This window comes from Sorex fumeus, unplaced genomic scaffold, assembly GCF_029834395.1.
Source record: "Sorex fumeus unplaced genomic scaffold, SorFum_2.1 ptg000073l, whole genome shotgun sequence".
Classification (NCBI taxonomy): domain Eukaryota; kingdom Metazoa; phylum Chordata; class Mammalia; order Eulipotyphla; family Soricidae; genus Sorex; species Sorex fumeus.
Window position 1 is genome coordinate 10,304,192 of NW_026606130.1, and position 23,661 is coordinate 10,327,852.

At 43.5% G+C, this 23,661-nt stretch overlaps 1 protein-coding gene across 1 annotated transcript; it reads right to left on the bottom strand.

The window, feature by feature from the left end:
* Positions 1–9,764: 9,764 nt before the first annotated feature.
* STARD8 (StAR related lipid transfer domain containing 8) lies at positions 9,765–22,764 on the bottom strand. Its single transcript, XM_056130125.1, is given in 15 exon segments — positions 9,765–9,901; positions 10,041–10,217; positions 10,304–10,524; positions 11,449–11,693; positions 11,937–12,052; positions 12,334–12,420; positions 12,422–12,533; positions 12,870–13,068; positions 13,464–13,618; positions 14,761–14,951; positions 15,822–15,973; positions 15,975–16,069; positions 16,072–16,719; positions 16,722–17,205; positions 22,683–22,764. Coding segments are annotated over 15 exon segments (3,018 nt in total). The 5' UTR covers positions 22,701–22,764; the 3' UTR covers positions 9,765–9,783.
* Positions 22,765–23,661: the final 897 nt, after the last annotated feature.

Consider the following 23,661-nt stretch of genomic DNA (forward strand, 5'->3'; position numbering starts at 1 on the left):
TTATTGGTAATAACAATGATAGGTCTCATTCTCCTAGCCCTGAAAAGCATTGAATATGGCTCTTTTAAAATCTCAGAGCTGTGAAGAAGGAGACCTTACTGGTGCATGCTCGAGGCAATCAACGAACAACAGGATTATCGTGATCATGATAGTGATCATGAACCAAAGTAGAGAGAAAGTATGGGGGAAATTGTCTGCCACACAGGAAGGGCAAGAGTTGGAATGGGGAGGGGACACTGGGGATTTTCGTGGTGGAAAAATGTGTACTGGTGAAGGGATGGGTGTTTGATGTTTGTATGACCAAAGCTCAAACATGTAAGCTTTGTAACTGTATCTACGGTGAATCAATAAAAAGGGGGGGTCATAATAAAAAATAATAAAATAAAATTAACAATCTGAGTAAAAAATTAAAAAAAACTCCACATTAGGAGTTCATGCCCAATTCAATCAGCTTAATCAATGGCTTAATAAATAGCAGCACGTGGCTTACCAGGCCGACCCAAGTTCAATTCCTATGCCCCTCTCGGAGTGCCTGGCAAGCTACTGAGAGTATCTCGCCTGCATGGCAGAGCCTGACAAGTTCCCCATGGCATATTCGATATGCCAAACACAGTAGCAACAAGTCTCACAATGGAGACGTTACTGGGCCCTCTCGAGCAAATTGATGAACAACAGGAATTTGTGGAATTTCAGGAGAATAGTTCTCTTCATCTCTACGTGTATGGGGATCACCACCTACACACACACACACACACACACACACACACACACACACACACACACACACCTTTCCCTTACAAAGGATTTAAAAATCTCAGTAAGAGAACATCAAATGCTCAAATTCATAGGAACTAAATATTTTGTTTGTAGAACTGAGCTTATATGTGGGGAGTTTGGGAGAGGTTCTTGGGACACTGGTGGAAAGAAGCTGGTTCTCTGATGATGGGTGATGTATTGGACTTATTACGCATGAAAAATATGCAATATCAGGCTCACTTTCTCTCTACCTTGCCAAGTATGAGTCTAAGTCACAGATGTGAGTAAACTACGAAGTTATTTTGTGATCAATACTGATGAGCACCTTTCCCCAAGTGCACACTAAACGAAAACTAAGTGCTCATAAAAGAGAACATGTAGTTAGCAACCCTCAAATGCTCAAAGACACAAGCACAAACACACATGAGTACATGACATTTTGACCTGATGGCTTTGATAGATCCAGTTATACACTAGGAACATTTTGTTCTGACTGCCTTACTGCAGTGGATTTGACAAAAGATATATTTATAAGTCCTAAATTAAATGATTAAACTTCAAGCTTTAAAAATGACTTTTATCATATGCTCTTTGTAAAGGTCATCCCAGACTTACCAGTAAATTGCATTTGATTAGTGATTCCACATCTGATCTGGATTGGTGAGTTTCCTGAGGTTCAGGAATATAATCAGTTCATTGACGGATTATAAAAATGCAATGATTTTGGGCCAGAGAGACAGGGTGCTTGCCTTGCACGTGATTGACCCAAGTTCTATCATAACCTACAATTTGTTATGGTCCCCCAGTACCAGTCAGAGTGATTTCTGAGTGTAAAGCCAGGTGTAAGCCCTGAGCCCCACTGGCTGTGGCCTCAAAACTAAAGCAAAAAAATCAATTTTTTCATACTATAGCCAAGACAACTGGACATAGTGTGATTTTCTTACAACAGAATGGTCCTGCTTACATGCGCTGTAGCACTGTCCTCCCGTTGTTAATCAATTTGCTAGAGTGGGCATCAGTAACGTCTCCATTGTGAGACTTGTTGTTACTGTGTTTGGCATATCAAATACGCCACGGAGAGCTTGCCAGGCTCTGCCATGAGGGCAAGACACTCTCGGTAGCTTGCCAGGCTCTCCAAGAGGGATGAAGGAATTGAACCTGGGTTGGCCGCGTGCAAGGCAAATGCCCTACCCGCTGTGCTATTGCTCCAGTCCTGCTTACATACATGCAAGAAAGTACAGGGAATACAGGCACACTTATCACACAATAACACAGGGAAATCCACTCCAGATACAAGGATACACAGGCACTCAAACAGACATACATGCAACTGTACAAATGCGCAGAAGTTTTTAACATACGCCCGTACCCTTTCTCTCTTCCTGGTCATTCTGCTTGAGTTTGAAATTGTAGGCATATTCTGGTGAACACAATCTTTCCTGGAATTAGGATGTATGATACTAATACCAGTTGTAGGAGAAGGATAGAGGTAGGCTGTTATAACCTTCATAATATGGATACTGGATGAACTATTTTTCTGGGAATTGGTGAGACTGATAAGTGTTGCATGATCATTCTGGAGCTCAGCCACAAAAATCTTGAAACCCTCTTGCAGAGTTAAGTCACACACATGATCAGCTCACAAACTGGTCTGAAAAAACATATGTGGGGATACTGTTGTTCTTGCCCTTTGCCGAGCCCTAAGAATGTTTCTCCTTAGCTACTTGGCATCTAAGGAAGGAAGCTTCTCTGGCAGAAGATAGGGAGGATTCCCAATACTCTGATGATCTGGGGGCTATGAAGAGAAAACAGAGAAAACAGCACTTGTTTCTGGGCTAAAATAAGTACCCATATGAGGACTTCTAAACAGACCACATTGTCAGGAGACAGAATTATGAGTATGCATTATCCCATAATTTGTGCCAGGCCCTATCATATTTTGTAGGGAGATACTCTAACAGTAAAGTACAAAAGTCATCACATGGGACCCTTCCACAGTCACTCTTCCATCATTGGTAAGGGGCACCCACAGGTCAAGCTGACTCTGCCATAGAGAAAGTGAGCCAGGTACATGGTACCGGCTCTCACCCCTTTCCTCACTTCCCACAGGTTTAGGTGGAACCTTCTGTTCTCAGAAACATCACACTGTGCCTTACCTCCGACGGTTATAGAAATTCTGTTCAGGCTCAGGCTGATGCTGCCCTTGTCAGTCTTATTTTCCTAGTAGTTTTGGTAGTTCCTTCTACCCCGTCATCTATCACAGCACACCATCTCTTGTGAGACCAACAACCTCGCAGAAGTGTCATGCTGCCTGAGACCTGAAGGATCATTGTGAGGATCTGAGTAACAAGATTTAATGGCTCCAGGGTGGTTTTGTTATCCATTTCGGAGGAAGAGGAAATAGGGTTTTTTCTGTGTATTTTGTAGTTTTGTTAAAACAGCTAAGTCTTTAATTGTTTTTGAATTAATTTTTGTGTGTGGTGTTAAGTAATGAACCACCAGTTATTTTTCTTTCCTCCCCTTCTTTCCTTTCCTCCCTTTCTTCCTCCTCCTCTTCCCCTTCTCCTTGTCTCTCTCTACAGTATTCTTAGAATTAATATCCTCTCTCAAATGCTTTCATTGAAAAACACTGGCCTTCAGGGTTTGGAGCAATAATAGAGCAAGTAGGGCATTTGCAAGCTGCCAACCCGGGTTTGTTCCCATCCCCATACTGTCCCTTGAGCACCACTTAGAGTGATACCTGAGCACAAAGTCAGCAGTAAGCCCTGAGAACTGAAAAGTGTGACCCCCCAAAACAAAATAAAACAAGTCTTCAGTAAGAAGCCTACCACAGTGGGGGCAGGATCAGGGTGGGAACACTGGGAAAATGATAGAGGAAAGTGGACACTTTGGTGGAGGGTGTGGTGCTGTAAGGTTTTATGCATAAAATCTTATAACAGTTTTGTAAACGATGGTACCTAAAATAAATTTTAAGAAAATAAAATTAAAACACAAGAAAAACTTGATGGACAGAATGAATAAAAATACAAACTATTAGATACCAATATTAGAACTACGTTTACATGATGAAAGGGATTTGAAGTAAATAAGTATGTGTGTAAACACAGACACAACAAAAAACGCTGGCCAAATTGTCACACTGGTGTTCACACACCAGCAATGCTTAAATGATTTTCTATCTATTCTCACATTTGGGACACTTCAATTGTTTTCACAAAGGCAAGATACATATAGGACATTTGTTCCACTCACAGGGCTGGATAAGAACCCAAGGAAAACAGTGATATAGGGATGAAAACACATTAGGTTTGGACAACTAAACGAAGAAAAGAATGGAAGAAGGGAAATAGAAGATGACTTGATAGCACCCCAATCTGTTGGGCTAAATAGGGTGAATATTTGGGTTGACCAATGTGAATATTTATTGAGTCATACTTGTGTCAGAAATCACCAATCTGTTTGCCATCTGATGATGCTAAATTTAAGAGAGCAAATCTATTTGCCCCAGGCTACTAGATATTCAGTTCTGACAAATACAGAATTAACTGCAATGCCTATACTCTTACTCTCTAGTTGACTCCAACTACCTTGGGAATTTCAGCTACAACAACCTGACAAAAGAAAGCCTCTTCTTTTTCAGGGACAGTAGAACTGAGGGGACACTTTAACCCCCTGAAATTTTCTGGACTACTGGACCCATACTTGGTGCAACTTTAAAGCACTAGATCTATCTTTGGCTAGCTTATAGGTGGTAAAAGTTTCTAGGGGTTGCATATCCACTCTATTTTCTCCGAATTACTTTCATTGAACTAATGTGAATAACAGCAGTTTCCTAATTCTTTTAACTTTTTTAAATTTTTCATTTTCAATGTTTTAATTTAAATTTGAATTAATTAATTAATTATCGAATCACCATTAGATGGTTACAAAGCTTTCCTGATGGGGTTTCAGTCATAGTTTTCCAGCACCAATCTTTCCACCACTGAACATTTCCCAACATCAATATTCCCCATATCCCTCTTTGTGGGCTGGAGCAATAGCACAGCAGGTAGGGCATTTGCCTTGCATACAGCCGACCTGAGTTCAATTCCTCCGTCCCTCTTAGAGAGCCCGGCAAGCTACCAAGAGTATCCCACCTACACGGGAGAGACTGGCGAGCTCCCCTTGGCATATTCTATATGCCAAAAACAGTAACAAGTCTGACAATGGAGATGTTACTGGTGCCTGATCGAGCAAATCAATGAACAACAGGAGGACAGTGTTACAGTGAAGTGCATCCCTCTTTCCAACCCCCTCAATCCCCAGCCTGCCTCTATAGCAGACACTTTTCTTCTTTGTCTCTCTCTGTACTTTTAGACATTATGGTTTGCAATACAGATACAGAGAGGACATTTACCAACTTTTAGCACACATCTCCCATCCAGAACAATCCCTTCAAAACATCATTGTCATAATAGTCCCTTCTCTATCCCAATTGCCCTCTCCCCCAGCCCTTGAAGCAGGACTAATTCCTTTTTCACACTTGCAATTCCACTTTTAATAAATTGTCAGTAATCCTTCACCACTATCACAAGTTTTCTTCTACCCTCCCCTCATTGTAGCATCAGTTTGCTGTTTTGATGGGCATGGTTTATTTACATGGGACTATCTAATCCACTGTTTTGTTTACATTACATATCAAACAAAATAATCCAGTATTTGTCTTTTTCCTTCTCTCTCAGTTCACTTAGCACAATACTCTACAGTTCTATATACATAGGAGCAAACTGCAGGATTTCATTTCTTTCCAATCACTTTTATAGAAAAGCACTCATAACGCCCGCCTGTCCTTCGACAACTATAAGACCAAGATGACTGCCCTGCGATGTCCTGCTAGATCTATCACATCTTCCAGAAGGGCAATGGAGAAGATAATGCATGACTTCTACTCAGATTTTTTGATAGCCACGTCCACCTGCCCACACACCAAATTCCGCAGGATGGATATGTCGTTCCCAACGTTCTCCCTTCCGAAATCTGACATGCCATTTAGTCTGTAAAGAAACAAACAGCACCTGGCCCAGATAAGGTCAGACCTGAACACCTGAAGAACCTGCCGTCAGTACTCATCAATTTGCTGGCTTGGCTCTTCACACGCTACCTGTCTGAATGCAAGGTTCCATCCCAATGGAAAACCAGCAGGACTGTATTACTGTACAAGAAGGGAAACATCAACAACATTGGCAACTATTGCTGATCTGCCTATTGTCTGTCATCTACAAGCTGCTCACTCAAGTCATCCTGAATACGGATTGGCAGAATACTAGATGAAGGACAACCATGCAAGCAAGCCGGTTTTCGAAAAGGATTCAGCATGATTGACCATATCCACACGATAACCAAGTTCATTGAAGTTTCTCGGGAGTTCAAGATGGCGCTCTGTCTAATGTTAATTGATTTAAAGAAGGCTTCTGTTGAGACATAAGCAACCATTGAGGCTCTAGCCAATCAGGGTATTTAAACTTAATACATCAGGATCCTCCTTGAGCTGTATTATGGATTCACTACCAGGATCTCACCATTCTACAAAGAAGTGATCATCCATGTCAAGAGAGGGGATCGGCAAGGTGATACCATTTCACCAAAACTCTTCAGTGCCACCCTCGAGAACGTCATGAGATGACTGGAATGGGAAGGAATTGGAGTGAAGATAGATGGTCGGCAAATACACCACCTCCGCTATGCTGATGACATTGTTCTAATAACACCAAACATTAGCCAAGCAGCACAAATGCTGGCTGACTTCGACCGTGAGTGTGGAAAGGTTGAACTAGAGCTGAATCTCACGAAGACAAAGTTTATGAGAAATGGTCTCGTTCCTGACGTTCCATTCACTCTCAATGGGATGAACATCTCCGAATGCAACAGTTATGTGTACCTATCTCGAGAAGTCTACACGAAAAATGACCTGGCACCTGAGTTGCGCAGGAGACGACCTCTGGACTAGAGCTGTTACCAACTGGATTCCACGGGACATCAAAAGACCGAGTGGCCGCCCACCTAACAGATGGTCAGACTTCTACATCAAGACCCTGAACGATCGGTTTGAGGCTCTTCGTGTTCCTAGAACAAACAGACGGCATTGGGCTACACTAGCACACAACAGGGACAAATTGTGACATTACTGGCACCCGCTCGAGCAAATCAATGATTAACGGGAAGTCAAGTGATCAAGAAGTGATCATTTTTATTTTTTATTTTTATTTTTATTTTTTTATTTTTATTAGTGAGACACCATGAGGTACAGTTGTAGACTTACAAATTTTTGTGCTTGGGTTTCAATTATACAATGATCAAATACCCATTTCTCCACCAGTGCCCATTTCCCACCACCACGGATCCCAGTATCCCTCCCCCCAACCCCCCCATCCCACCCTGCCTCTATGGCAGGGCATTCCCTTTTTTTCTCTCTCTCCTTTTGGGTGTTGTGGTTTGCAAAAGAGGCATTGAATGGCAATCATGTTTGGTCTATAGTCTACTTTCAGCATGCTTCTCCTATCCTGGGAGGATCCTCCCAACACCCTTTATTTGGTGCTCCCTTCTCTATCTGAGCTCCCTTTTCCCTAGCATGTGTGGCTGGCCTCCAAGTCATGGAGCAAAATTCCTGGTACTAATCTCGGCCACTACTTTCCATGTAGTACCACTTGTATATAAATTTCATGACTTCATCTTTTATAACTGCTACATAGTACTCCATTGTATAAATGTACCAAAATTTCTTTAACCAGTCATCTGTTCTCAGGCACTCAGGTTTTTTTCCAGATTCTGGCTATTGTAAAGAGTGTTGCAATGAACAAACAAGTGCAGATGAAGAAGTGATCACTTTTATAGCTGAGTAGTATCCCATTGTGTATATCTAACAAAATTTATTTATCCGCTTATATGTATTTGGACACTGGAGTTTTCTTTAGATATTTATGATTGTCAATAGTAATATAATGAAATAGAACTGTGCATATGTCCTTGGGGAATAATGTACTAGTGTTCTTAGGGTCAATGACTAGGAGGGTAATTTTTTCCTGGTCATAGGAAAGTTATATCCTGACTTTTCCTTTTTTGGGGGGAGGAGGCAAGTTGGGCCACACCAGGCTGTGCTTAGGGCTTGCGCTGGCTCTCTGCTCAGTGATAACTCTTGGAGATGCCCAAGGGTCCATGTGAAGTGCTGGGATTGAAGGCAGGTCAGCCATGTGCAAGGCAAGCACCTTACCCACCATACTATCTTCCCGGTTCCTATTCTGAGTTTTGTGACCATCGACCTTATTTGTCATAGAGGTTGAACCAGACAATAGTCCCAGTAACAGTGAGACTCTTCACTTTTCATCCTTCTATGTAGCAGAGGGCAGGAGGCCAGTATAGCTGAAGATACATTCTCCTATTTTTAATTTCCAGATGCCTAAAGACATGTAGGTGGCTTAGATCTAGAACCTGGCTGGGTCAGCAATGGCAAAGTTTGTGGCTTCTCCTTCTCATCAAAGATAATCTCACATCCTTCTCAGACTCTTGCCTCGTTCTCTCTTAAATTACTCCCCAAAATAAGAATTAAACTACTTCCTCATTATTTCTGTAATCTCCTCCTGAGTCCTTTCCAAGTAACTCTGGTAGCCTTCTGTCTCCCAATACTGAAACCTGATTGTAACCCATCCCTAGTTTCAAACTTTAGAGCAAGCAAAGAAACCTAAACAGCCAGAGGACACACAATATTTTATTATTCTGCTTAGGGTCTCATATAAACTGCTCTCCACCTCCCCCTCTCATCATAAGTGCCCTGCCCATACAACTTTTTACTTCCTTGTTCCACGCACCCACAGATTGTATATATTCATGAGATAATGTATGAGTGTACATATGAATATATATATACTTATGTCTACATATATACTGGCTATACAATATTAAAATATTTATATGCAAAAATATAACAGATTAAAAAATTATAAAATCTTCTAGAAGTCACCACTCTAGTTTTCAGCCTAAATGACACTAAATCACCTTGAATTTCCATATGAATCAAGATGACAACTGAGTGGGATAGATCAGATTTGATATTCTGACTGAAATGTTACTAAACTTTTTTATCTAGCCGGTTAGCTTCCTGAGCCAGGAGTCAGGTCTTTGCTTGAAGAAAGGAAGAAAACTTTATATCAACTTGCTATCAAGAAGAGGATAAGCAAGAAAGGAGATGAAGACACAAAAATTTGTTTTCTTGTCATCATAACTGCATTTGTTTCTACACTTTGAGAGTCTGTCTGTTTACTTTCCAAAGATGGCAACGCATGGCAAAAAGCTTTATGGGACCTCAGGGAGTGGCAGATAAAGTATGGAATCCCAGTAAGTCAAGGGACTAGTTCGTCAGTTTGTCTTCAGATTTGAGAAAGAAAGGGTCCCCACTCTGAGATCACAAACTATCTCAAATTGTCATGTCAGCTCCCAGAGACCCATTAGCGCCCACTCATTAAATAAGCCTAGAATATTTACAAAAATGCAACAGTTTGTGGGGACCAACGTGTGGTCTGAACCCCATCCCCATCTTCTCCAGGCCAACTCTTCTGTAAAAGGCAGCTCAACCCCAATGTTGGGCTTAAAGGTGTGATCAGAATCTTCTGTCCAGTTGCAAAGGAACCACAGCACTAAAACATGATGTTTTGGCTTCCTGGTATGACAAAAGCTGGAAGTACAGTGTTATCTCCCTCTCTTTTCTCTGCATGTGGGAAAACCCTCAAAACTTCAAGTGTTTAGCAGCAGCAGCATTCCTGATCTGGAAATCCACCCCCATCTCACAGGAGGGTGAACAAAGTTTTGGGGGTGAGGTGGGGAGATACAGCTGAAGTGGCGAGGATATACTGAAATTCTCTTCCCCATTTTATGGCAAAGGATCCATAGGAAATAAGGTGGACAGGCAGCGGGGATCGTGTAGGTCTGACTCTGTTCCTAGTCCTCTCTTATATGCTAAAAGCTAGGAAGCCAAAATGCCTGGGACCAAGCTAAGGCTCACAGATTTGTCTCAGGGTCAGCAGCCTGAAGGGTGGGGAATGAGTCCCGGATCTTTGCCACTTCCATGGCACACAGGTGCCCAAAGTCTTTGTTGTACCAGTCAGGAGAAAGGCCTCTGGAGAAATACAAGCAGGCAAATATGAACAGTGCATTATTCCCTGAGCCTTTGTCAGGGTGTAGGGGAGAAATAAAGGATTTTCTCAGGGATTGAGGGCAGAGGTGCAGAGGAGGGAAAAACTAAGGGGACCTGGTACCTGAGGTCAGCACGGCAGATGTGAGTGAATCTGGAGTGACCAAGGCCACAAGGCTCCATGAGGTAATGGGAAATAAGCATCAGGGCCCGTACCTCTGTCTCTGGCACAGGTTGATCAGGATCCAGGGACTGGAAAACCAGCAGACAACCCCCACGAGGCAGGTCAGCACACCACATTCTGTGAGGAGGGGGCACACATTGAGGTTCCTATTACTCATGTCAACCCTATCCCTGCAGTTCCCCAAGCATATTAAAGTTGCTCACTGGAGCACCATAAAGTCACGGCAGGGATGGGGTGCCATGATATCAGTGACATAGTGGTACAATTCCACACCTGGTATCAAGGCTTCCAGCACCTGAGTCCACAGCAGGTACTCATCCCAGAGGACCCACTCCCCTAGGACACGGTGTAGTACCACAGTTGGGGGGGGGGCTGCCACCTCTGTGGATGCCTTCCATACACGCAGGGGGTGCCTATCTAGTGCCTGTGAACCATGGAAATGAGATCTGGGTGTAGTTGTCAGTTCCAGAGAGCTCCTACTCCATGTCCCAGTTTCAACACACACTCACTGCAGTCAAACAGGCAATCCCTGTGCTCCTAGTTCCTTCTCTCCATTCCAATTTTTTGTTTCTCCTCCATTTAAGAGCGCACAGATGTAACAAACAAAAATTTTTCTGAGGCCTTTAGTCTCTATCACAAAATAGCACAGTGCTTGACATTTCTAGAATTGAGCAGAAAGAGAACACAATGGCACCGAGGGAACTCACCACATAGTGTGGAAGGTAAAAACATGCACAACAACATAAGAAGCAATTTACTCAGTCTATTATATGTATCAGGCACTGTTGGAACCTCCCTCCCACACAATCCTTTAAGGAAACTTACTATGACTAAAGTATACATGGTAAACTTTAAGCCTGTAGTCTTACTCAGAATTCAAAATAGAATATAGCTTGTACCAAAAGAAACACAGAGACCAGTCATCTCTAGTCTTGGCCATGGCAGGAGATTGATTGGAGGAAGGAGAAGACATGTTGAGTTGCACCTTCAAGTAGCTCGGGACATATTAGTCCACGCAGCATTAGTAGAAACATCAAGATATAAATAATAAAAGCTCAGTGTGGCTGTCATAAGCAAAGGTGGAAGTCAAGCTTCTTTCTAAAAGTAGTGATAGTCTAGAGAACAACTTTGGGAAGATAATTCCAGTAGGAAATCCAAAGAGAGATACCTTGATCTCATGATGTTCTCATTCCTTAAGGCATATCCTCTGCTTTCAGATGTTCTCCAGTTGTTAAGCCAATGCACAATCAGGTTTCTAGGTAGCTCTTTCTATTCATATCCTGTATCTCATTTCCTTTACCACACCCTCTCCCAGCCCACTGGCAACTGTGTACAGACTAGCACTCACCATCCTACAGTCCAGCTCTGTGTTCTGGGGCCCTGGAATGCTCATCCAGCCCTTGAAGTGTTCAGAAGCATCATGTAGGAGTTCCTGGATACTCTCCTCCATGTAGAGGCTCAGGCTCATTCCAGCAGCATGTGCCTGCCTCAATTCAGCCAGGGATAGCCCTGGAGGATGAAGCTCAGCTGCACTATAGGAGTCACAAAGTTACAGCACCACATCCTGGGGAACCTGGGAGAGAATACACAGGGCTGAGGCCACTCTGGGAAGTCACAGATCCTCAGCTCTAGAACCCACATACTCTGTCAGGTTCATGTTGAGAGACATTGCTACTGCAGAGAGGTTCATGAGAAACCACTCAAGGAAACAGTTGAAAATAGGAGTCTGAGGGGTATGTGCCAAGCTACATCATATTCCTGACTTGAAATGCAAAATTCAGATCCGATGGATCCTTGGAGTCTCGAAAGGAGGCTTTGTGTCCTGGAGTCACTCACCTGGAAAAGTTTTTTTGCAGTCACTGATCATGTGTGATAAACCCTAAGTAGCAGCCATGTTCTCACTCATATCCCTGGGATCTGGATGGCCAACCAGGCTTCATTTGTTCTTGATCCTAGAGGGAAGATCCCAGAGGAGACGATGGCACAAGTGCACAAGTGCACAAGACGATTGATAGGCAAGCTTTCAGCTCCTCAGAAACCAGCTTAGCAGTAATGACCACAAAAGGATCTAGTGCCCCTTGGAAGGCACAGCTTCCAGCTGCCCCTGAGTAGCCTAGCTGACCCTTTGTGGTCATGTATAATAATTGAAGTGCCAGCCATGGAAAGCCTATAGTATGTTGGGGACCAAACCTTCCCTTCCTGCCTGGACCTACTAGGCCCTGCTGTGCTTCACGTGGCTGAGGAGCTATCCTTTTTTGAAACACTGAGGTGGAATATGGATGGTGCCAGGCACACTGCTAGGTTTCTAGCTGTCATCTGCAGACGCAATGTCACTTAGGAAAGAGAGCAAGGTCTGTAGCACCTCTCGGTTCTCCTCAGAGAGCATCAAGGTAGCAGCTTGCACTGCTGCCAACCGTTGATCCTTGGGAAAGACTGTTAGGAAGAAACAGCAAAAGTACTTCCTTATTCTCCCTAGATCTTATAATGTTCTTCTGCTACCATAAGTGTGTGAGCATATTAGACCTAGCCCTGCTAATGTACAGTAAAACCTTAAGGAAGTCTCTGCCTTTCCTCAGGGCTTCAAGTCTATCTTTCCACATAATAGCTTTGGGGAAATTAGCAAACTATCTCTCTCCAGTGGTCTTTCCAATTCCACTAGGTAAATGGTCCAATAAGCTCACAGGTATGCCTGAACCACGTTCATAAGCCTCAGAATTCAGGGAGGTTGAGAATGGAAGCAGGTTGTTGGGGACAGGTGCAGAAACTCACACTGATAGATCTACAGGAAAGTGGTGGTGAGCTTGCTGGTGAAAATAGACTCAGGCTGGTCCCGGAAATACTGCTTTAGTAGGTCAGTCACATCATAGACTGACTGACCCTCATAGCAGACATGGTCAGGGCAGGTCTCATTCATTTGGCATAAGTTCTGGATCCTCAACTTCACCCCAGACTTTAAGAAAATGCCCACCTGGCACATGCAAGGAAGGGAGACTGTTGAGATAAGAGTACAGAGTGAAGACTGTCCTTTGATACACCCAAGATGGTCAGGCTTCCTGCTCCCACTGGGTATGAGAGGAAAGAAATGGAAAAAAGAAAAAGAAAGAGTGTTATAACTTTGGACCATGACAAAAGTTAACTTCTGTGGAGATGCATAGGAAAAGGTGAACTTAGGCAAAAGTTAGATGAGTACTACAGAGTTTTGATTGATATGGCATGAAGCTGGGCAGAAGGAAACATTGGGTCCATGCTTGCTGGACCTTCCTGGGGACAGATATTTCTGGTGGCATCCAGAAACAGGAGAAGGAAGAGAGCAGAAAAGCCCTGCCCCCCAATGTCATTTCCTTTGTCCTTAGAAGGGCTCACCTGGTCAAGGCACTGGCTACGCAAATAATGCATGGCTTGTTGAATGCTCTGAGGCAAAGGTTGGCCTGTGCGCTGCACATGGATCAGTGGTGGAACCCCAAACACATGTAGACCACTGTAGTCTGGGGTCTTGTGCCTCTTCAAGAACTTGGGCACTGTATGGGGTAATAAAAAAGTAAGATAGATACGGGCTTGGTTTAGGGATTGTTGGATACTGTTCTCAGTTGTGGGGTGGCTCATGCAAGAGTGAATAAAAATAGAAATGTACAATATCCTCTAACTCAACATTCATTGAGCACCTGCTCTGGTCTTATCTGTAGGGACACAGAGTAATACAGGGAGTTCTCCATCTAGTCAAGGAGATTATGGTGACAATATATGGGGGCAGCAGTATAAGTGGGTCAAGAAATTAGGAGAAGATCCATGAGGAAGAGCAAGCTTCAGAGAGGAGATAGAAACTCAGCAGGCTCTTGGGGAGTGCACAGTTGTAGGACCAGAAAAACTATGAAGAGAAATGGTTAAAGGCATTTCAAGAAGAAAAATGCGAAGGGCAAAGACAAAGAGAAGAATAAAAGATCGTGGCATATTCAGCAAAGAGCTTATAAGCTAGCAAAAGCCTATAAAGTAATATTGCATGGGTATGCAAGCTAAAAGACCTTACAAATAGACCAGGGACAGAACAAAAAAGGGTCATGGTTGGAAGGAATCTAAACATTTGGTAATGAGGAGTCAGTCACAGACAGTTGTTTATCAGGAGAATGACAACCAAAATTCCATTTTGCATCTGGGATAAAGGAGGTACAGCTAGAAGACCTAAGGTCTCCTCTTGTGTCTCTTCAGATACAGGGTACACATGCTCATCTGGATCTCATGTGCACCCCAACACACAGATATCCAGAACCATGCCAATCTTTTGGGCCACAGCCACTCTAGTCTACAGTCATGACATGCCATTCTGCTGTTCTACAGGCTCTATCTACTTGTACCTACCTTCTGGGGCTGAGCCTCCCAGGACCCTGAGTGGGAACAGGTAGTGAGCCAGAAACTGAGTGAACATAAAAAAAAGAGGGCTGGAGAGAGAGCACAGCAGGTAGGGCTTTTGCCTTTCACGTGGCTGACCCGGGTTTGATTCCCAGAATCCTATATGGTCCCCTGAGCACCGCCAGGAGTAACTCCTGAGTGCAGAGCCAGGAGTAGCCCCTGTGCATCGCTGGGTGTGACCCAAAAAAAGAAAATAAATAAAAAATTATTAAAAAAAGAAAAAAGAAAAAAACTGAGTGAACAGCTCCCAAAACACATTTGTTTAGGAGCACTCACCAGACCCAGTCCTGTTTGTGAGGAACTGTGTATTTCTCCATGAAAGCAGCGAGCCGTACCAGAGAGCCCTTGTGCAGGAGGTGGATCTGTCCTGCAAACTGCCGGTTAATCTCTAGAGACTCCAAGTTGAGGCTGGGATGATGAGTTTGGAAACTATGCCAATGGAACTTCCTAGGGAAGAGCAAGGAATGTGTAGATGGCCAAGCAATCAAGTTTGGGTAAAGTTTAATAAAGGTTGTGTGGGGTACTAGAAATAGTACATGGGTGAAGGTATTTGCTTTGCACATGGCAGACCTTGGTTTGAATAACAGCACCACATGGCTCCCCATACATCACCAGGAGTGACCTTTGGCCACCGAGCAAGGTTTAAGCACTGAGTACTACTGGATATGACCCAAAATCCAAGGAAAGAAAGAAAGGAAGGAAGCAGGAAGGAAGGAAGGAAGGAAGGAAGGAAAGAAAGAAAGAAAGAAAGAAAGAAAGAAAGAAAGAAAGAAAGAAAGAGGACGGAAGGAAGGAAGGAAGGAAGGAAGGAAGGAAGGAAGGAAGGAAGGAAGGAAGGAAGGAAGGGGATAGAGGATAGGGGGAAATGTTGTGTTTTGTTTTTTTCCCTCCCAAAGGAGAAAAAATATGCAGGGAAGGAGGCTCACTCTCACTACTGCTACTGGGCTCTGAAAGGAAAAGCTGTTATTAAGCAGAACCAGCCATTATCCATTCTAAAACTGCTATAGAAAGGCTGGTCTGAATGTAAAAGTAAGGATTAGAGACCATGTACTCTAGCAATCTTGATTTACACGTGGGGAAACACGGGCCCAAAGAAAAGCTACAATTTATTCAAGGCCATAGTAGAGGCAGATGCAGATCCAAATCTTTATACTTTCCATATCTAGACTGGAACTGGATGCTTGGCAGCCATCACTCAAGAAGCTGCCCCCAATCCTCATGATTAGAAATTGACTTGACCCAGGAAGATGGGAAGAAAGGAGAGAGTGGTAGGAAGAGAAGAAAAAGAGACAACAAAGTTACCTGCTCTGCCCACACCCATATCTGCAGAATCTGGTAAGTGAAGGCACAATGCCTGAATCTCGCCATTCATGAGGTACTGATGCCTGAATGCCAGCCAGGGACCCTGTAGCCTCAGCCTCATTAATGGAATTTCTACTACTGTTCAGTTCACTTGAGGAAGCCACAGTTATCAGAAATGGAATGTCCCTCTTCCATAGATAGGGTGGAGGCAGAAGTAGGTTCCCCACATGAAATCACCTCCTGCTCTTTATCCTGGTCTGGTCAGCATATCCAGGCTCTGTCTGTGCTTGAAATTCAGCTTCATCTGAGGATTGATCCAGGACTACTGCTTTCACAATGTTCTGATCCAGAACAAAGGATTCTCTGTGATCCAGAGCCCCCACCTGGACCACAGTCTCATCTAGGCCTTCAATTTCAACTGTGATAATTTTTGTTGATGAAGTAGCTTCCTCTTCTTCCTCATATTTTTCTTCCTTATCTCCAGACCCCAGATCTGGACACATGGCCTGAGACCAAAGCTGTACATATTGCTGAAGCCCCCATACATGCTGGAGAATGTCATCTAAGTGAGTGTAGCTGACCACAGTCTCTTCATGTTCACCTTCATTCCCCAACAGTGCAGGTTTGGCAGTATATAGCTCAGGTAAGTTGTCATAGATGCTAGTATGGCTACCTATGGAGTCACAGGAGCCTTGGCATCTTTCATAGCCACAGTGCTTGCCTGGCTGCCAATGTCTTAGGTAGGGTCTCTCCTCAGGACATATACTCTCAATGGAGAGAGAGAGAAGGAATGTGCCTGGTTTATGGTCCCTGGGTACCTGCACTAGACAGCCACTCTGGTTTGCCTGCTGAGAATGCTGGAATGTAGCCACAGACCAGGTGCCCCAGACTTTCCTAGTCTCAGGGCCATTGCACCTGTTGAAGTGGCTGCCCAGTTCTTGGCCTTATAAAACCCAGATAAGAGGAAGCCATGGCAATTAGGGAAAGAAGAGGATTTGGTTGCCTTTTTCAAGGTAGCTGGGCTACACTTGGATTCTTCTTGTCGACTGCCACCCTTTTCATTTTGCCCTAGAGATTCAAGGTGCTTAAGGAAGCTATGGGAACGGTGCTTCTTGGCTTTGTTCTGGAAGCTATCTTGGCCATGGGTTTGGTCACTGGGACTGGAGACATGATCTATCAAGATTAGGTCTGTGGGTTGGGGTGCAGGTTGGCTCACAGTGACAGCTGACAAGGAGGTCACACTAAGATCAGTGAAGACAGAGCTGGAGGTCACTGGCAAAGCAGGACTCGGTGGGGCCAGCATGTTAGAGAAGTCCACATAAGACCAGTGCTTACGTCCTCTCTGGGAGACCCGGTGGTTGCTGATGACACAATGCTCTTCCTCTTCTGGGTCTTCATTCTAGAGAGGAGGTCATAGGATCAGGCTAAAGAAGTCCAAACAAGAATCCCTTATTTATGTAGAGCATTGCCTGCAAATCCTTGCAGGTGCTTGAGGTGAAGGGACCCACTTTCAGTTTGAGAATATATCCTATATCAAGGAGCTGGCTCTAGAAGTGCCAGAGAAAGCCAGGAGTCATACATGGAGCACAGATGAATGGTAGTTCTTCTGATTAATATTTCACTGTCTGTTGAAAAATGAGATGCACAAAAGAGAAATGTTTTAACCAAGGCTTCACTAAGTTGGGGCTGGGGAGATAATTCAGTGGGTAGCACTTGCCTTTCATGTGCCCAACCTGGGTTAGATTGCTAGCATCCCATAAAGTCTCTTGAGAACTGGCAGGATTAATTCCTGAGTACATATCCAGGATTAACCACTGATCATCAGCTGGTGTGACCAAAAACTAAAAAGGCTTGTGATGGTAAGTCAGTGACAAAGCCTGAACTGAGGGCTCTTGACTTCCTTTCCTCAGTAGGAAGTCTCTCCTAGGCTTCTGAGATACAATTTTAGATCAGAATCATATAATGCCAGAACTAGCAGAGATTTGATGTTTTTGAATTTATCTCTTATCAATTTGTAAAAACTTAGGCCTAGACGAAAGAAGAAACTAGCCTAAAGTCACTCAGTAGTCAGTGGAAGTGCTGAGACCACATCCCAGAGGTCTCATTTATAGTCCAGGGCACTTGGCTGACTATTAAGACTTAAGGCCTCTGGTGGAGAAAGTCTAAGTGAAATGTACAAAGCCTGATTCCAAGGAAGAATGGAATCATTGGCTCATATGTCTAGGGTTATGTGAAGACCTCTATTTATCTTGCTTTCTGCAATCCAGGATTGGTAAGCTTTGGAAATTGGTGGTGGCACTCCCAATTCATTGTAGAAAATTAAGGTCACAGGATAGGATCTTGTAGGAATGAAGTTTGGGATACTGAATGTCATATCATACATGTCATAATATTTTTCAGTCTCTCCCCCTAAGATTAAAACTTTTGCTGCCACAGATAAAGTAGTGAAAGTAGATAGCTTTCCTTGATGAAGGTCCATCACTGTGTCAAGTTATTAGTAGATACAGAGAGAAGATGGAGACCAGAAGGATAGTACAATGGGTAAGGTGTTTGCCTGGTACATGGGCAACCAAGGTTCAATCCCCAATAGTCCATGTGGTCCTCTAGGCACCACCAGGAGTGATCCTTGAGAATAGAGTCAGGAGTAGATCTATAGAACCACTTGATGTACCACCCCCTCCACCCCCAAAAAAACAGAAGCAAGATTATCTGAGAGGAATTGATGATACCCTGTGCCAATGTATTTGTTCTCAAATTTCAGCCTCACAGAGCCTCATATGTAGCACTTACAAGCTGGAGAGAGGCACTGCTAAAGAAACCCCCATCTTCCAGGTATTAGAGCAATTTTCACAAATGGTTTGTATATGTTCCGGGTCCAGTGTGGTTCACAGACCATGGGCCACATCTTTGCTGTAGCTTACCTGCTTGCATTGAAAATGAACTTCCAGCTTCATTGAAGCACAATTTTTGAGGTCATCAGTCTGCTACAAGGAAATAAATCAGTGTTCACCAAGGGTTCAATCCCTAGAGTCTTGGGTAACCTACCAAGACATCTCCAAGATTCTGCCCTCCTACTTTACATGTACCTATTTACAAAAATGTCTCCAGGTTCAAAGTATCTAAAGGTTTTAGGACAAATTCATGTTGATAAGATTATGGTTCTTGCTCCAGAAACTTATTAATGTGTAAACAAATCACTATAGAGTTGTGACAGGTTAAAGAACAGAATACACAAACAAGACACACAGGGCAAGTAACTTCCATGAATAAAATGGTGTACAATTAGAAAAGGCTTCCTGGAGGACATAAATGGGATTTGGATTGAGAGAAAAGGGAACTAATAGAAGTCTGTTTCAAGGTAGAGGGTCTATAAACAGACCAGTGAAGGTATGAGAGGGGAATTGAGGCTGATAAAGGTGGTTCAAAGCCAGATTATAAGAGGATTCAGGTGTCATGCCAAGAAAACTTTGGATTTTCCCCTGAAGGTAGTGACACTACTGAAGCAAAGATGCACCCACTGAGAGGCTGACTCTAGTGACTATGGAAAGGTTGGAGAAAATGAAGAGGAGAATGCAGAGAATGAAGGCAGGAAATACAGTTTGGAGGCTACTGCAATGGCTCAAAGAAAAGTAATGGTTTGGCCTCAAACAAGCACTGAATTTATGTAAGTAGAGAAGGAACAAATCAAAGGAGGAAAGTTTAGGGGATCTAGCTGAAGAGAAAACAGCATCAACAACAGACCCTGGCTTTCCAGAGTATCTGAGTGGGTAACACTGTCGCAAACACAAAAATCAGATGAGCAGTGTGACCATAGCAGAAGAGCTTTGTTAATAGGTTGGGCTCATCCTCTTTTTGAAGAGATCAAGAAATTGTTTTTAATATGACCGAGGTCCAAGCTGGCCCTTGCTTTTCCAAGCCTCACGCTCTGTCTCCTTACCTGCACAGGGACCCCGAAAGAGTCCTCGTCCAGAAAACAGTGTTCTTTCTTCACAGAGCCAATATCAAGGGGGAAGTTAACCTTCTGTATGCCAGAGGAAATCCCAAGATTAATAGTCAAGACCAGTAGGTGACAAACTCAACAATAATGTCTCCTGAGATGGAAGAGAAGAAGGAAGGTTAGAGCTGGCAGAAGGAGAAAGCCTGATAAAGGATGGTGCCAGGTAGTCTGGGGTTGGCCTTCAGGAAAAAGGTACAGGAGAGATCAGAAAGACTGAGCTGAGTAAGAGGACACATCAGTCAGTGAGGCAGGTCCATGGTAGTGATGGTAAAAACTGAGTGGCTGCGAATCACAAATGTAGGCTGACAGGCCCCACAAAATCCTGGTACTCTCATACAGGGAGCCTCCTCCTCAGGCTTAGGGAGCAGAGAGAGAATGGACAGAGTACAGTCAAAAGAACACCTCATGTTCCTCTATTGTTCAGAGCAGGGGAGTCCATTCCTTGGGGGCTCAGAGCAGTGCATTCCTTGGGGTGGGGAAGAGGAAGGATCAGTATGGAAAAGTATGTGGGGCATGCCTCTGCTGATAAAACAAGCCCAGTTACTGATTTAATTAATATTAATTGAGCACCTACTTTGTTGCACTGAGTATACAACTGTGAACAAGACAGAAATGATGTCTGTCTTCTTGTAATTTATTCTCTCATGGGGGAAGAAGACAATAAACAACATGTGAGACAAACAGGATATTGCAGTTACAGATGCTATGGAAAATATTAACCAGAATTATGGGATAAAAAGAAGTTGGCATGGGGGCTACTTGTAGAGTGTGTGTTTTCAAAAGTCTGGCCGGCGTTCTATCTCTCCCGCTGCCCATGTTCAGTAGTCTCGAGCTGTTTCCCCCACCCCGGAGAGGTCGATGGTGATGGGCAGGTGAAGGAACGAACGAGGGCCAGGCTGGTCAGATCAATTGCAGTTTATTCCAATCTTCACTCTCACCTCTGACTCTGCCCTCTGGAGCCCGAGCTCCCGAGCCCAAGCCCAAGCCCACGCCTCAGCCTGAGTCTCTTCCTGAGTCTCAGTCTCTGCTCTCTTGAGCCCAAGCCCGAGCCCAAGCCCAAGCTTGAGCCTGAGTATGAACTTCAGTCTCCTCCTCAGTCTGAGCCTTCTTCCTTCTCTCTCTGGAGCCCAAGCCCCCTTTGAGCTTACAGTCTTAGTTTCTATAGCAATGATGTAGGGTGGTGACACAAAGGTGGGTTGAACATTAACAAATCAGCAAAGAGAGATAAGACCACTCCTCAGTCAGACAGTCAGGGATAGAGGCTGGAAGGAGAATGATGGTGTTCCAGAAGCTGAAAGGAGTCAACTCTACAAAATGTTGTTCAGAGACTGAGTACGTACTGTGAGGTGACCACTGAAACTGTTCATATTAAAGTAACTAGTGAGTTAGACAAAAACTATTTTGTTGGGTAAATGGGGTGAAATTAGAGTGTAGTGGGGATGTGGGAGGAAAAAGTGGAGTGTAAACAGTAAATATGAACAACTAAAGAAAAACAGAAAAATAAATGAGAACAGAGAAATTAGGCCATATTAGGACAGGAGATGGTTAGGACAGGGCCACCACAGTTCACCCTCCACAAAGAATCTATGTAAAGGTCTCAAACATGGTTTGAAGAAGTGGTCTTGGCTAAGACATGCACTTTAACATGCACTTTAGCACCAGAGCTTGTGAAAGTTGCTCAGTTTGATTCAACAGAGATAATCATAGGGGAGAAAGAATTTATAACGATATGAGTTAAGTCCCTGAAAATATTTTGGAAGAGCCTGAGTAATAGCTGGAGTATGGTCAAAGGAACAATTACTTATGCCTCATTTTAATGGTGAAAAACAGGGGTGATGAATCAGAAGGATAGATACAGATATAGAATGACTGCATTCATTTGTGGTATATAAAATATATAATAGAAGACAAATATCCATGGCCAGGGAAAACAGGGGTTAGGAGGACTTGTCAATTCTTGGATCTAACCACAAGTGTGTGTGGAGCTGAGGGTAGGTTAGATAGAGAAGAGACAATAATAGCTGGGAATGTATGACAACACTAGCTGGTAATGATCATGCTTGGGAATGATCATGATAGAAAAAAAACTGAGTGTTAAAAGAAGGTAAAGGGATATTCGTTTTTAAAAAAAATTAATTAATGAAAGACCGTGGGGTACAGTTGTAGACCTACAAATTTTTGTGCTTGGGTTTCAATTATACAATGATCAAGTACCCATCCCTCCACCAGTGCCCATTATCCACTACCAATGATCCCAGGATCCCTTCCCCCCACCCCATCCTCCCCATCCCACCCTGCGTCTGTGACAGGGCATTCCCTTTTGTTCTCTCTCTCCTTTTGGGTGCTGTGGTTTGCAAAAGAGGCATTGAGTGGCATTCATGTTTGGTCTATAGTCTACTTTCAGCATGCATCTCCCATCCTGGGAGGATCCTCCCAACACCCTTTATTTGGTGCTCCTTTCTCTATCTGAGCTGCCTTTTCCCCTAGCATGTGCAGCTGGCCTCCAAGCCATGGAGTAAACCTCCTGGTATTTTTCTCGGCTATTGTTCGGTTTCAGTCTCTTATTTTGTTACTTTATGTTCCCCAGATGAATGCAATCTTTCTATGTTTGCCCCTCTCTTTCTTACTCATTTATCTTAACATGATACTTTTCATTTAGTACCACTTGTATGTAAAGGTACATTCTTGATAATTCATTTGAGTATCAATATTGCAAACCACACTGGTGCTGGAAAATGTACACTGGTGGAGGTATACTGTATGACTGAAATCCAATCATGAATACCTTTGTAAGGGTCTCTCTCACAGTCATTCAATAAAAGTTTTAAAAAAAGAAAAACTGAGGGGGTAGGCAAGTTTTGGGGTGGGGAGAGCCTTACCTTCAAAAAGCTGAGCATACTTAGTGAATCCTGTTACTTAGAGTCACTTGTATTCTTTTTAGGCCTCAAATTCTGAAACAGATCAAGGGGAGAGAAGCTCAGGGAAATGGAAAATCGTATCATGGTATTGACACCAAGGCATCCTGAATACATAATGCCTGAGTTTCCAGCAGGCAGACATCTCCAGTCTTGCAATTCAGAAATGGTGAGAGAAACACAGAGAGACTAAGACATTTACTGAATATAGCAACCAGCTAATAATCACCCTTTCCTAAGTTCTTCTTGGTAATTGTTTTAGGACACATTTCTTGACCTGCATTCCCCACCAGCCCCACACCCAATGTCCTGCCCCTGCTCAAGAACAGACTCCAGAAGCAGCAGCAAATTCAAAGAATATCTAGCCTGTTATAGGGAGCCAAACTTTCCGTGGCCCATGGAGACCATCCTAGATTTCCAGGGATATGAAATATTCTATTATTATTCTCCTTCTCACCATGATATCTGGCATGGAGATAACCAAATATCATTTAACATATGCAATACTACATTGATGTATCTCAAACCACACCTAGAAATGAAGTGCTTATAGACAGTGTCCTAATTGATAAGATAAAAGTTGTTACTCCAGGACTGGTAAGGAGACAAAGTTCAAATTGTCTGACTCCAGCCGAGGATTCATTTCAATACAGCACGTTTCTAACATGGCAACTTTCCCAGTAGTCTTCTCCATTAACAAACATGCCATCCCTTCTTCCCCAAAGAGACTGCAAAGCCTGTATTAGCCCACTCCCATGGCTAAGATAATTTGTGGCTTAGCCCAAATAGGTGCTGCTGCCATGCTGTCATTGTGGGGGCAATGTCATGATTTTTTACTCTGCTCTGGAATGTCCAGAAAAAGGTAGGGCATCCCTGCCAGTCTCAGTGGATTTGCAGAGGTGGACTGAAGTCACAGAAGAATTCCTTCTTGGCTAGGTAGTCC